The 12,204-nt window shown below is 39.3% G+C and overlaps 1 protein-coding gene across 1 annotated transcript; it reads left to right on the top strand.

Annotated features, from left to right (window-relative positions):
* The first annotated feature begins 999 nt into the window (after nucleotides 1-999).
* SPINK9 (serine peptidase inhibitor Kazal type 9) lies at nucleotides 1,000-10,486 on the top strand. The gene is made up of 4 exons (XM_053991204.1): nucleotides 1,000-1,079; nucleotides 4,379-4,410; nucleotides 7,717-7,844; nucleotides 9,981-10,486. The coding sequence occupies exons 1-4, from the start codon at nucleotides 1,031-1,033 to the stop codon at nucleotides 10,024-10,026; spliced, it is 255 nt and encodes an 84-aa protein (XP_053847179.1). The 5' UTR covers nucleotides 1,000-1,030; the 3' UTR covers nucleotides 10,027-10,486.
* The last annotated feature ends 1,718 nt before the right edge of the window (nucleotides 10,487-12,204 follow it).

Genomic DNA, 12,204 nt, shown 5'->3' with positions numbered 1-12,204 from the left:
GGAAAGTTAGGCTGTATTAGTTCTCTCAAGTGGTGTGTTGAATGTATTTTTAGGTTATAACACAATGTTAAAATAGAAACTATACTATGTAAGATGCTTTTTAACTAGCTCAAGAAAGAGATGGGATAATCAAGGAGTTCTTCACACAAGGATAACAATTACAGAAACCCCTAAATTTTCCAGAGGAGAGGAATTTATGGCTTTCCTTATCAACAGAAACGAACTTCTTCAAGCCTGACTGAGACTCGAAGGCGCCTGGGAATTAACAGAAACTTTTTGACAAGTACCAGATGAAGTTCTTATTTTAAATAAAATATATGCATAATCATGAAGTGTTTTGTATATGCAACAGGCTGTTGCTTTTAAGGTGATTCCTTTGTTCACAAGGCATGCTTGTCGTGGCTTAAGTGCCCGAGAGCATCCGGACGTCCGTAACTCTTTGCTTTTTATTGTCTTGTAATTGTCCTAACTCTAAATTTTTATTCCTCTAATTGTATTGCTATTTTTATAACCATTTTATTATTATTAAACTTTGAAAATATTAAAAACCAAGTGATCGGCGTTTTTCACAAAGCAGAACACGGATTTCCCAGGGCAGCTGAAGGGCTCGGTGCGTGGCCACGAGCAGCTCGGCTCAAACCACAAAACGCCCCAAAGAATAAGAATCAAGCCCTTCTGGCATGAATATTTTGGCCAACGCCCAGCCAGGATTATTTTTCCCTGGGAACCGCGTTCAGCTCTGAGTCCCCACGGCAGTAAGAGAGCAGCCAGCCCTGAGTCAGAGCCTGGCTGCTGGGGCTGGAACAGTTAATTAGGCTGGGCTTAGGCAGGACAATGCCTGCTCCATCAGCACCGGGACACGCAGCCCTGCCCCGCGCCCAGGACACATCCCACCGACCCTGCCCTGGGCAACACCTTCCCTAATTACCTGCGCGGGCATTTCATCACCAGCTCCTGGCTATAAAGGCTCCCAGCTGGCCATGGCCACTCCGGGGACGCTGCAGGGAGCTGAGGTGGCTCTGGGATAGCCATGAAGGTCACCCTGGTGCTCCTGGCGCTGGCCGCCCTGTGCCTGGCATGTGAGTAACTCCCCTGGAAGGTCCTCAGGTGGTTCCTGCACGGGGTGGGAGGGAGGAAAATGGAATTTTCTAGTTAAAATCCTAGCGTTTATCACCATAACAGTTTCTAAGCCAGCTGGGGCTGGTGGGGATGGAAGCTGCTCCTTGCAGAGCTGTGTTCTGCGACCCCAAAGAGCTGTGATGCCTCAAACCCACCTGCTTTTATCTATTTGGTTTTAAATTTCGGTCTGAGGAGGGAGCTGGGAGCTGGTGAGGTCCTGCCCCTGCCAAACTGACCAAGCAGGGGACAGCTGCTGATGCTCAGGCCACATAAAACAGCTGGGAATCACGTTCTTTTAATCTTATTTTTCCAGGCTGCAGAGAGATTTGAGGGGCATGTTGCTCTAAAAAAAGAGGGATCTGGGAGGAATTTCTTCAGCCTTTACTTGGCAATTTTATTTTTACTAAAAACTTGCAGTAAAAAATGTATTTTTAGAGAAAAATAAGTGCATTAAAAATAACTGAAAGACTCCACACCTCTGCAGGTAGTGTAGATGTTCAAAAACATTATGAACATTAAAGAAGCAAGATAATGAAAATGTTAAATGCAAAATTATGAAGCAAAAGAATCTTTTGAGGTCCTTTGAAATTTGTCTCAACCCCCAAATTCTTATGAAAAACAGCAGTTTAAATGAAATGTGATGGGAATAATTCAGTGTTTCATTAACTGCAGGAAAATAAATAAATAGTCCTTCCATTAGAATTCCAGGAAATCTCTTCCTTGAACTTTCTGGTTTATCTTGTCTGCTTGAAAACTTCATGAATCAACACTTCCTGAGCCACACCTTTTTTTTGCATTCACCCCGTTTGCAGAGTGGCTCCTAAAAGGTTACCAGAGAAAAAAAATCACATCTGAATGTTTGGGGGGAAGTGGAATAAATCGAATCCAATTCCAGAATAATGAAATCTCAGTCAGCCTCTGGTGACAGAGATGGAAACCTGACCTGGAGCTTTATTTCTGCTCATTTTCTTTATACTGAACAACTGTATTTGATGTGAGGATGTAAACAGGTTTATGGAAGGAAGTCTTTTGTGGAAAGTTAACCTTTGAAGATCAAAAAAAAGCTAAATTTACTCTGAAAGACAATTGCTAGAGCTCTGCTCCAGAACACATTTGGAAAGTTTAACCTTTAAAGATAAAAAAAAAAAGTAAAAGATCCAAATTTAATCCAAAAAAAAAAGTCGTGCCAGAGCTCTGCTCCAGAACACATTTGGAAAGTTTAACCTTTAAAGATAAAAAGAAAGAAAATCCAAATTTCATCCAAAAAAGTCGTGCCAGAGCTCTGCTCCAGAACACATTCCTGCTCCTTCTGCACAGCAATCTCTCCCTGGTACTTTTAGCCCCTGGAAGCCCCAGGATGATGATTGTGGGACAAATACATTCCTAAAGAAAGTAAGAAATGTGTCAGCAGCGTGGAGCCACGCCAAGCAGCTGATTACTTTGTGGGAGGGATAATTAGCATTGTTTGGAAGGAGCTCCTTGAAGCCCCACCTGAGGACAGGGCTCTGTTCCAGAGGAATGAGGTAAAAATAGGAGCCAGTCACCTTAAAATCCACATTGGAGCAAGGGAAACGCTTCCTAAGGTGGGGTTACGAGCCAAATTGTATTATCATTGTTATTTACAGTCAATTTTAAGGTGATTCCTTTGTTCACAAGGCGTGCTTGTCGTGGCTTAAGTGCCCGAGAGCATCCGGACGTAATTCTTTGCTTTTTATTGTCTTGTAATTGTCAATTTACAGTCAATTGTATTTTATTCTCGTTATTGACAGAACATACAGATCTAGAAGGGACGTGTGGTTTGCTCACAGCCACAAAAAAAAAAAAAAAAACCAGCTCTTGATAAACCCAGGAATTAAACCCCAGTCATGCTCAACCACCAGTTAATCCTGGACATTGAACAGAAAAGAAGATGAAATTATTGTCCATCATGATGAAATGCAATACTGACTGCTGGGCTGTCAGTGGGACAATGGTTTAATTCCCCCTCCAGCAGGTGACAGAGGATCCTGAGGCAAACAAAGCCCCAAACCCCATTGTTCAGTGGGTTCTGACACCTGCACGGCCCGGGCAGTGTGGACATGTGTCCTGGTTTAGGACAAAATTAGGGGAAAACACCTCCAAAGGAGCCCCTTATAGGAAACCAAACCCTCCGCAACTTCCCCCCACCACCGGGTTCGGGAGGAATTCCTTCAGAGGGGAAGTGGAAAAAACTTGTTTATTAAGGCACAACAAAAAACACTCCCCAGCACAAGAGAAATAGCCCAAGATGACCACAGATGTTTTCACCAGTCCAAGGGGGTTGAGCTGTATCTCTCTTCGCCGCAGAGGGTACGGAGCTTCTCTCGCAGACCCCGGGGGAGCTCCTGCCCGGAGCAGGTCCGATGTCTTCGGGGGGGGGGGGGGGAAAGGGAACAACGGAAACCGGTGTTATGGACAAATTCAATTGGGGAGGCTAATTATAGATAAATCAATTAACAAGAATTTATTAAGCAAGCGGTATTAAGCAAAAAAAACAGCGCTGGGCGGCCGGGGAGTCTCCACTCTGCCACGGCGCACCTTCCCCCTTTGACCTTTTTGTTTTTATAGTCCCCCCTTTTTTTGGGTTGACGTATTTTCTCTCGATGCACTCTGCGCCGGTGCAGTTGGTTGCTAGGGGGTCCTTTTTCTCTCTGCCCTTGGTGGTCATAGGGATGAAGGCTCCTTATCTTCTTTGCCGGTTGTCCTTGGCCTAAAAGTTAGCTTGTATATAGTTAGTTACACAGTCTTCTGTGCTAGCTGCATTTGCACAATTCTTAAGCAGAATACTTGTTGTTTATCAAACCACCCCCCCCTTTTTTTTTTTTTCTTTCTCTTCTCACAGTCTGAAATTCTCTATTCAGTTTAAATTCTTATTTTCTTTCAATGTTCGTTTTAATGAACAAAGACCTTTTTATTACACCGGGGAAAAGGAAAAAAAAAAAAAAAGGCAAAAAAGCAAGCCAGCGAAAAGCAGAGAAAAAAAGAGAGGAAAGCAGAGCCAGCAAAGCAGGCAGCCAGCAGCAAGCAAGAGCAGCAAGCCAGCAGCCAGGGGGGGGGGAAGGAAGACAAAACAAACTGAGGACAGGGAACAGAAACCACGGTTGGGATAATGAGCATGAAAATGTCCTGTCCCCACGACAGCATGGAGGGGTCAAAGATCCAGAGCTGCTGAGTGAAGCCCTCCTGCTTTGCCCCCCAGTGCAGGTCACTAACTGTGCTCTCTGTTCTCCTCCTGCTTCAGTTCCCGCCGCAGATGCTGCCGCACAGAGCGAGGTGAGTGGGTTCCTTTCGCCCGGATAAAAATAGAGCGTTAGAGGTAAAAAATTGGAATGTAAAATTGTAATTATATTTATAATCTATGTAATTATACATTAGTGTATTATATATAGTAATATATTATAGATATTTATTCTATATTATATATAATATAATATAGAATTAGAGGTAAAAAATTAGAATGTAAAATTGTAATTATATTTATAATATATGTAATTATACATTAGTATATTATATATAATATCTATAATATAGATAGTTATTCTATATTCTATATTATATAATATAGAATGAAAGGTAAAAATAATATAGAATTAGAAGTAAAAAATTATAATGTAAAGTTATAATTATATTTATAATATAGATAATTATACATTATTAAATAATGTATAATATATATTAATATATTATAGATATTTATACTATATTCTATATTATATAATATAGAATTTGAGGTAAAAAATTATAATGTAAAATTATAATTATCTTTATAATATATATAATTATACATTAGTATATTATATATAATATGCATTAATATATTATAGATATTTAGTCTATATTATATATAATATAATATAGAATTAGAGGTAAAAATAATATAGAATTAGAGGTAAAAAATTAGAATGTAAAATTGTAATTATATTTATAATATATATATAATTATACATTGGTATATAATATATAGTAATATATTATAGATATTTAGTCTATATTATCTATATTATAGAATTAGAGGTAAAAATTGGAATGTAAAATTATAATTATATGTACAATATATGTAATTATACATTAGTGTATTATATATAATATGTATTAATATATTGTAGATATTTAGTCTATATTATGTATAATATAGAATTAGAGGTAAAAAATTGGAATGTAAAATTATAATTATCTTTATAATACATATAATTATACATTAGTATATTATATATAATATGCATTAATATATTATAGATATTTAGTCTATATTATATATAATATAATTTAGAATTAGAGGTAAAAATAATATAGAATTAGAGGTAAAAAATTAGAATGTAAAATTGTAATTATATTTATAATATATATATATAATTATACATTGGTATATAATATGTAGTAATATATTATAGATATTTATTCTATAATATATATAATATAGAATTAGAGGTAAAAATTGGAATGTAAAATTATAATTATATTTATAATCTATGTAATTATACATTAGTGTATTATATATAGTAATATATTATAGATATTTATTCTATATTATATATAATATAATATAGAATTAGAGGTAAAAAATTAGAATGTAAAATTGTAATTATATTTATAATATATGTAATTATACAGTAGTATATTATATATAATATCTATAATATAGATAGTTATTCTATATTCTATATTATATAATATAGAATGAAAGGTAAAAATAATATAGAATTAGAAGTAAAAAATTATAATGTAAAGTTATAATTATATTTATAATATAGATAATTATACATTATTAAATAATGTATAATATATATTAATATATTATAGATATTTATACTATATTCTATATTATATAATATAGAATTTGAGGTAAAAAATTAGAATGTAAAATTGTAATTATATTTATAATATATATAATTATACATTAGTATATTATATATAATATATTATATAGTAATATATAATAGATATTTAGTCTATATTATATATTATATAATATAGAATTAGAGGTAAAAATAATATAGAATTAGAGGTAAAAAATTGGAATGTAAAAGTATAATTATATTTATGATATATATAATTATACATTACTATATTATATATAATATAGTAATATATAATAGATATTTATATTATATAATATAGAATTAGAGGTAAAAAATTGGAATGTAAAATTGTAATTATATTTTTAATATATATTATATATTAATATATTATATTTATTTATTATATATTATATAATATATATTATGTGTTATTATTTTAATATAATATGTAAAATTATAATATAATATGATGTCAGAAAAGAAACATGTTAAACTCTAATTAAATTATAGTTATAACATATATTATATATTAATAGATAATATATAATATATTTTTATATATTATAATTATATAATATTAAATTATAATAATAAAATGAGGTCAGAAAAGAAACATGTTACACTGTAATTGAATGCTGCCAGTTTATTGAGGTTTCAGTGGAAGTTCCTGAGCGGGGGCTATGGGCTTTCCATGGAGTTACCCTGACAACTTCCAGCTGGTTTCACCTGTTTGGCATTCTGGGCAAGAAATTGGGCAAGGACAGATTTTAAGCCAAAGAAGTCTAGATTTAAAAAAAAATATATATATTTGATGCTGACCCTATGAGGTTTTTTTGATGACTTTTAGCTCCTAAATGAGGTTTTCATCCTCTCTGAGTACTCTGGGCTCAATGTCTGGAAGAAATGAGGCACCAAGGAATAAAAATCCTTCCTGGGGTGAGCAGGAAGGTGCTGGCAGAGTGGAGAGAAAATTCATCCCCACACAGAGCTGGGCCCATACTGGTACAACTCAGCAGGAATTTCTCCATGGAAAGGGGGATCAGGAGTGGCAGGGCTGCCCAGGGAGGTGGTGGAGTCCTGAGCTGTCCAAGGAAGGGCTGGATGTGAATTGATCCCACCTGGATTTACTGATTGTTGTGATCAGGTAATAAAAAATCCCAGCACTCTGCTCCTCTGGGGCTGTGCTGTTCCTGCCCAGTCCCTGTCACAGGCAGCAGCACTCACACCTCTGAGCAGAAATGTTTCATTTTTGGGGCTTAGCCTCTGCCAGTGGAGGTGGTGCCTGTGCTGCTCCCAAAGCATGCCCCAAAATTCAATATATTCATGATTTCTGTGCATGGAGGATGTGTCGCAGTAAAGCATACAGGGCTCAGTTTCTTCATGCAGAAAAAGCCAATTTTTATTCCCTTAGCTCATATTTATAGGAATTCTAAAGGCACTGTGTCAAACCCAGCTAGATAACAATACACTGTCAGTTCATTGGCCAGTAAATGCAATTTTGTGCACCCATTAAATCTCTTTATTCTTGGATTGTTTACACGTCCTCTTCACTGATTCTCATCGGACCAATTTCTTAGTTTTGCAGGTGCAAACTTATTTTTTCTCACAAGAATAAAACTGTTGTGCTACCTGCCTTTTCATTCTTTCTCCCGGGAGCAAGCAGAATAGCTGCACCAGCCCAGCCAGCAGCCTAAGCCACGATGGCAGAAGGTCTTTCTTTGCTGAGTTTTTTACCTGTCTGGCCCAGGGGGTGTGAGACTCAGGGCTGCCCTCCTTGCAGGTGGACTGCAGCGAGTACAGGAGGCTGGAGAAGGGGAGGCCCATCTACTGTGAGAGGCTCTACCAACCCTTCTGCGGCTCCGACGGCAAAACCTACAACAACAAATGTTCCTTCTGCAAGGCTGTGCTGTGAGTACTGAGCTGGGGCTGCCACCCCACAAAAGTGCTGGGTTTCTTTAGGCTCGGTACTTCTCTGCTCCTGTGCTTCGCCTTTACACAGTGATTGTTCCTCCAAGTGATCTAAAAAACAAATGATGGTGATGTTTGGGTGAGGACTTGCTATTCTGGCAGGAAGCATAAAATAGGTAACTAAAAATGAGCCAGATATTGAGGTCTGAACTTCCTATTCCTGCAGGAATTGTGAAGTTGGACACTAAAAAAATTACTTGGATATTTGTGTGAACAACTTCCTATTCAGGCAGGAATTGTGAAGTTGGATACTAAAAAAATTACTTGGGTATTTGTGTGAACAACTTCCTATTCCAGCAGGAATTGTGAAGTTGGACACTAAAAAAATGACTTGGATATTTGTGTGAACAACTTCCTATTCCAGCAGGAATTGTGAAGTTGGACACTAAAAAAAATGACTTGGATATTTGTGTGAACAACTTCCTATTCCAGCAGGAATTGTGAAGTTGGACACTAAAAAAATGACTTGGATATTTGTGTGAACAACTTCCTATTCAGGCAGGAATTGTCAAGTTGGACACTAAAAAAATTACTTGGATATTTGTGTGAACAACTTCCTATTCCAGCAGGAATTGTGAAGTTGGACACTAAAAAACTACTTGGATATTTGTGTGAGCAATGTCCTATTCTAGCAGGAAACATAAAATAGTGAACTAAAAAATGACCCAAATACTTGTGTGAGCAACTTGCAGCAGGCACTGTAAAGTTGAACACTAAAAAATTATTCCTATTTGTGTGAGGAACTTGCTGCAGGTACTATAAGATTGAGTCACTAAAAAATGACCCTGATGTTTGTGTGAGCAGCTTCCTATCCCAGCAGAATCTGTAAAGCTGGGCAGTAAAGAGTCCAGTGAGCAACAGAGACCTGACAAAGCACCTGCAGCCAATGCAGGTCACACAAAAATTCCAAAGTGGTGCTGGCAATGTCTTGGGTTTGTGGATAAAATGTGTAACACTGCACGGAAAGCTGTTTACAGATCAGTGCCCTGATGTCTGCAGTGGATGTTTATGGTGTCTCCTCTGTCAGCAAAGGGCTCTGTTGGGGTTGGGTTGGCAAGACCCCAGCAGTGTGAAAGTCCTTTTTCCCCTAGCCTGGCAGCCAAACAGGTCTGGAAGGTGTGAAGCTGAGTTTTCAAGGTTGTTTATTTCTTCTTATCTAAAATATTTTCTCTCTGACCTGCCGAGGTCTGGCTAGTACAGAAGCCATGGCAGTCTGCCCTGAGCCCTGGGCGTCTCCCACATTATATACCCAAAATTCTGTGTACCATGTTCACAGTTCCTGTACCAACACCTAAAATCTGTGTTGGACAGTGTGTCCCTATCCTAAACCAACAGAAAAGTGTCACCATCACACCGAGACCTAAAATCTGTGTTGGACAGTGTGTCCCTATCCTAAACCAATACAAAAGTGTCACCATCACACCGAGACATGGAGGACAAGAAGAAGGAAGAAAAGGCTACGGCACGCCCAGATTCCTCCATCTTGTACCCCTGAATCACATTCTAAAACCCCACAAAATTCTGCTTTTTCACCCTGTGTCAATTCCCCTATTACACTGCTCAAACCCTTTTGGCTTGTAATTCCTCATATAAGGTTGGCAGCCTCTCCCATGGGCTAAAATCCCAAAATTCTGCTTTTTCACCCTGTGTCAATTCCCCTATTACACTGCTCAAACCCTTTTGGCTTGTAATTCCTCATATAAGGTTGGCAGCCTCTCCCATGGGCTAAAATCCCAAAATTCTGCTTTTTCACCCTGTGTCAATTCCCCTATTACACTGCTCAAACTCTTTTGGCTTGTAATTCCTCATATAAGGTTGGCAGCCTCTCCCATGGGCTAAAATCCCAAAATTCTGCTTTTTCACCCTGTGTCAATTCCCCTATTACACTGCTCAAACCCTTTTGGCTTGTAATTCCTCATATAAGGTTGGCAGCCTCTCCCATGGGCTAAAATGGAAGCCACAAGTGTTTTTGACTTGTTGCCAAGGTCCCTGGGGTCTCGAGGCATCCAGAGGGATGCTCTGGACTCCGACAGGTCCCAGAGGATTTTGGTGCAACGCTGATGTTTCTCCTTGCAGGAAGAGCAGAGGGGCCCTGCAGATGAAGCAGGCAGGAGCGTGCTGAGGGAGCTGTGCTGAGGACAGCTCCTCTCTGCCCATCCCTGCCCAGCCCAGCCCGAGGAGAACTGCCAGCTCTGCTCTGCTCTGCCCTGCCTGCTGCTCCCTGCCCCACAGCTGGGGCTGGCACTGCTGTCCTGGCAGCACAGCTGCTCCTGCTGCCCTACACCAGCCCTTCCTTAGCTGTTGGTCTCCATGGCTGAAGTTCAAATCCTCTCACACTGCCCCAAGTCTCTCCCCGTCGTTGATCAAATGTTTTCTTTCCTTTACCCAGAAACTTCAGCAGATATTTTCCCCCAAATGTTTTCAGCTTTCCCAGGCAAGTGCTCTGACTCTCCTGGTTTTGTAGCTGAATTTTAAGTGCTTATTTTTAATCCCTCTCTGTACAATTCTGGTTTCTGTATGTTGTTCAGCTACTCAGTGTGCTTGTTTATTAAAATAAACCTTCACTCTTTTTTTTTTTTGTCCATGGTGAACTTTCTAGAGAATTTATTGCATCCATGACTAACAAGTACTTCCCAAATTACAGAAAACTGTGGTGGAGCAGGGGCTGAGTCCAGAGGTAAAAATCCAAAGCTGGGATACAAAAGTTGTATCCCACTATGTGGCCTCATATACTGGAATTTACCCCCCAGTCTGGCTCTATTTTTTTTTTCTTTAAATGAGACAAATCTGGTAAAATGTAAGACTGCAGAAGTCTGTTAAATCCTGTCATTTAAATAGGAACATTCATTAATGTTTTCACTTGACGAATTTCAGAGCCTACAGAAATTTATGTCCTGCTCTTACATCCTGATTATCTTCACTGTTAAACTAATTTGTGTCTTTTACTCAATACTTGGTTATGGGAATGTATTTTCCCAGAATTAGAATTGTGAATGACTGCCAGGGGGAAAATTTTGGAGCAGCTGGACACAGAACAAATCCAGCCCTATCCTGAATTCTGTTTATCTGGAAACCAGGTCCCAGCAATTAGGCAGGAATGAAAATGAGGAAGGTAATACAAAAGTTCCTTGCAGTTCAGAGGCTTCAATAAAGAAGTTCCTAGAACAGATCACCTTGACTGAAAACGATAAAAATGAGAAAACAAAGGGAATCTCTGAGGTTTCCTCATGATGTCAGAAAAACCTGATTTGTGGATATTTGCTGCCTTCCAGCCTCGTGGATATCCCCACCCTCTGCTTTGGTTTGCTGGGATATTTAATGGGCTGTGCTTGTGCACCAAACCCAAGACACCAAAATTCTCAGACAGCCCCAGGAGTTGCAAGTCAGAGATGTAAACCACCCCCCTGCGCTTCCCTGGCACTCCAGTCTGCCCCCGATCACTTCTGACATGGAATCCCTGAGCCAGGAGCAGCGGGAGAGCAGGACTTGCCCACGTGGCTGCTTTGAGAGGCACGGCAGCTCCTGCCGCATACCAGAGCACAGAGCATCACCTGCAAATCGCTGCAAGTGACACCTGGAGAAAATGCTGAAGCGGCTGGCCAGGCTGGACAGTCGGGTCTGTGGGATGGAGCAATGCCATGGAAATATGGGGAAGGGAAAATGAGCAGAAGCTGATGCTCGGGTTCTGTGAGACGGAAAATAAAATATCAGTGTGCGTGGCAGCAGCGCTCTGGCCACAGAGAGCAGCACAGAACCTTCCCAGGCATGGTCCTGGGGAAGGCTGTCAGGAGATCAGAGAATGAGAAACAATTCTTATCTCCACTTGCTGTGCCTGTTGTTGTGCACATGTGGAATGTGTTGCGGAGATTTGTTTACCAAAGGGTGGTTTCTTGATTGGCCAATGGATGGTGTTTGGATTCGAGGGCCAATTAGGTGAAACTGCATCGGGCTGTCTGCAAGGGCGATGGGCTTCTTAATGAGTACAGGATAATGAAGCGATTGATCACTTAAGTACAGGATAATGAAGTGATTGATCAGCCTTCTGCAATCACGGGGTCAATGCTGATCATCACCCCTTCGGGACGCCTGGCAGTGACAGGTATGGAATAGGAAACAGAACAGAACTTGCACTCAGGGAAGATGAGAGTGCAAAACTCTGCACTGGAAAGGTACTCAAATACCTGGTGTGTCTTTAGAGCTGCTGTATTTGCATGTGAGGGACAAGGAAGGGTTTTCCTGAGGTCCTACAAAACATTTTCTTCATTCCAAGACTAGAGGTGATGAAATCTGGAAATCAGAC

The sequence above is a fragment of the Vidua macroura genome, chromosome 15 (genome assembly GCF_024509145.1).
Source record: "Vidua macroura isolate BioBank_ID:100142 chromosome 15, ASM2450914v1, whole genome shotgun sequence".
In the NCBI taxonomy this organism is placed as follows: domain Eukaryota; kingdom Metazoa; phylum Chordata; class Aves; order Passeriformes; family Viduidae; genus Vidua; species Vidua macroura.
The sequence above is the reverse complement of the archived record's forward strand: the minus strand, read 5'-3'. Positions and strand labels throughout refer to the sequence as shown.

What these genes read in the sequence shown, in the direction of transcription:
- SPINK9 (XM_053991204.1), top strand. Translation starts at nt 1,031, where the DNA reads ATGAAGGTCACCCTGGTGCTCCTGGCGCTGGCCGCCCTGTGCCTGGCA. An exon ending in GGCCGCCCTGTGCCTGGCAT is followed by an intron (nt 1,080 to 4,378) that starts GTGAGTAACTCC and finishes CTCCTGCTTCAG; the next exon opens with TTCCCGCCGCAGATGCTGCC. An exon ending in ATGCTGCCGCACAGAGCGAG is followed by an intron (nt 4,411 to 7,716) that starts GTGAGTGGGTTC and finishes CCCTCCTTGCAG; the next exon opens with GTGGACTGCAGCGAGTACAG.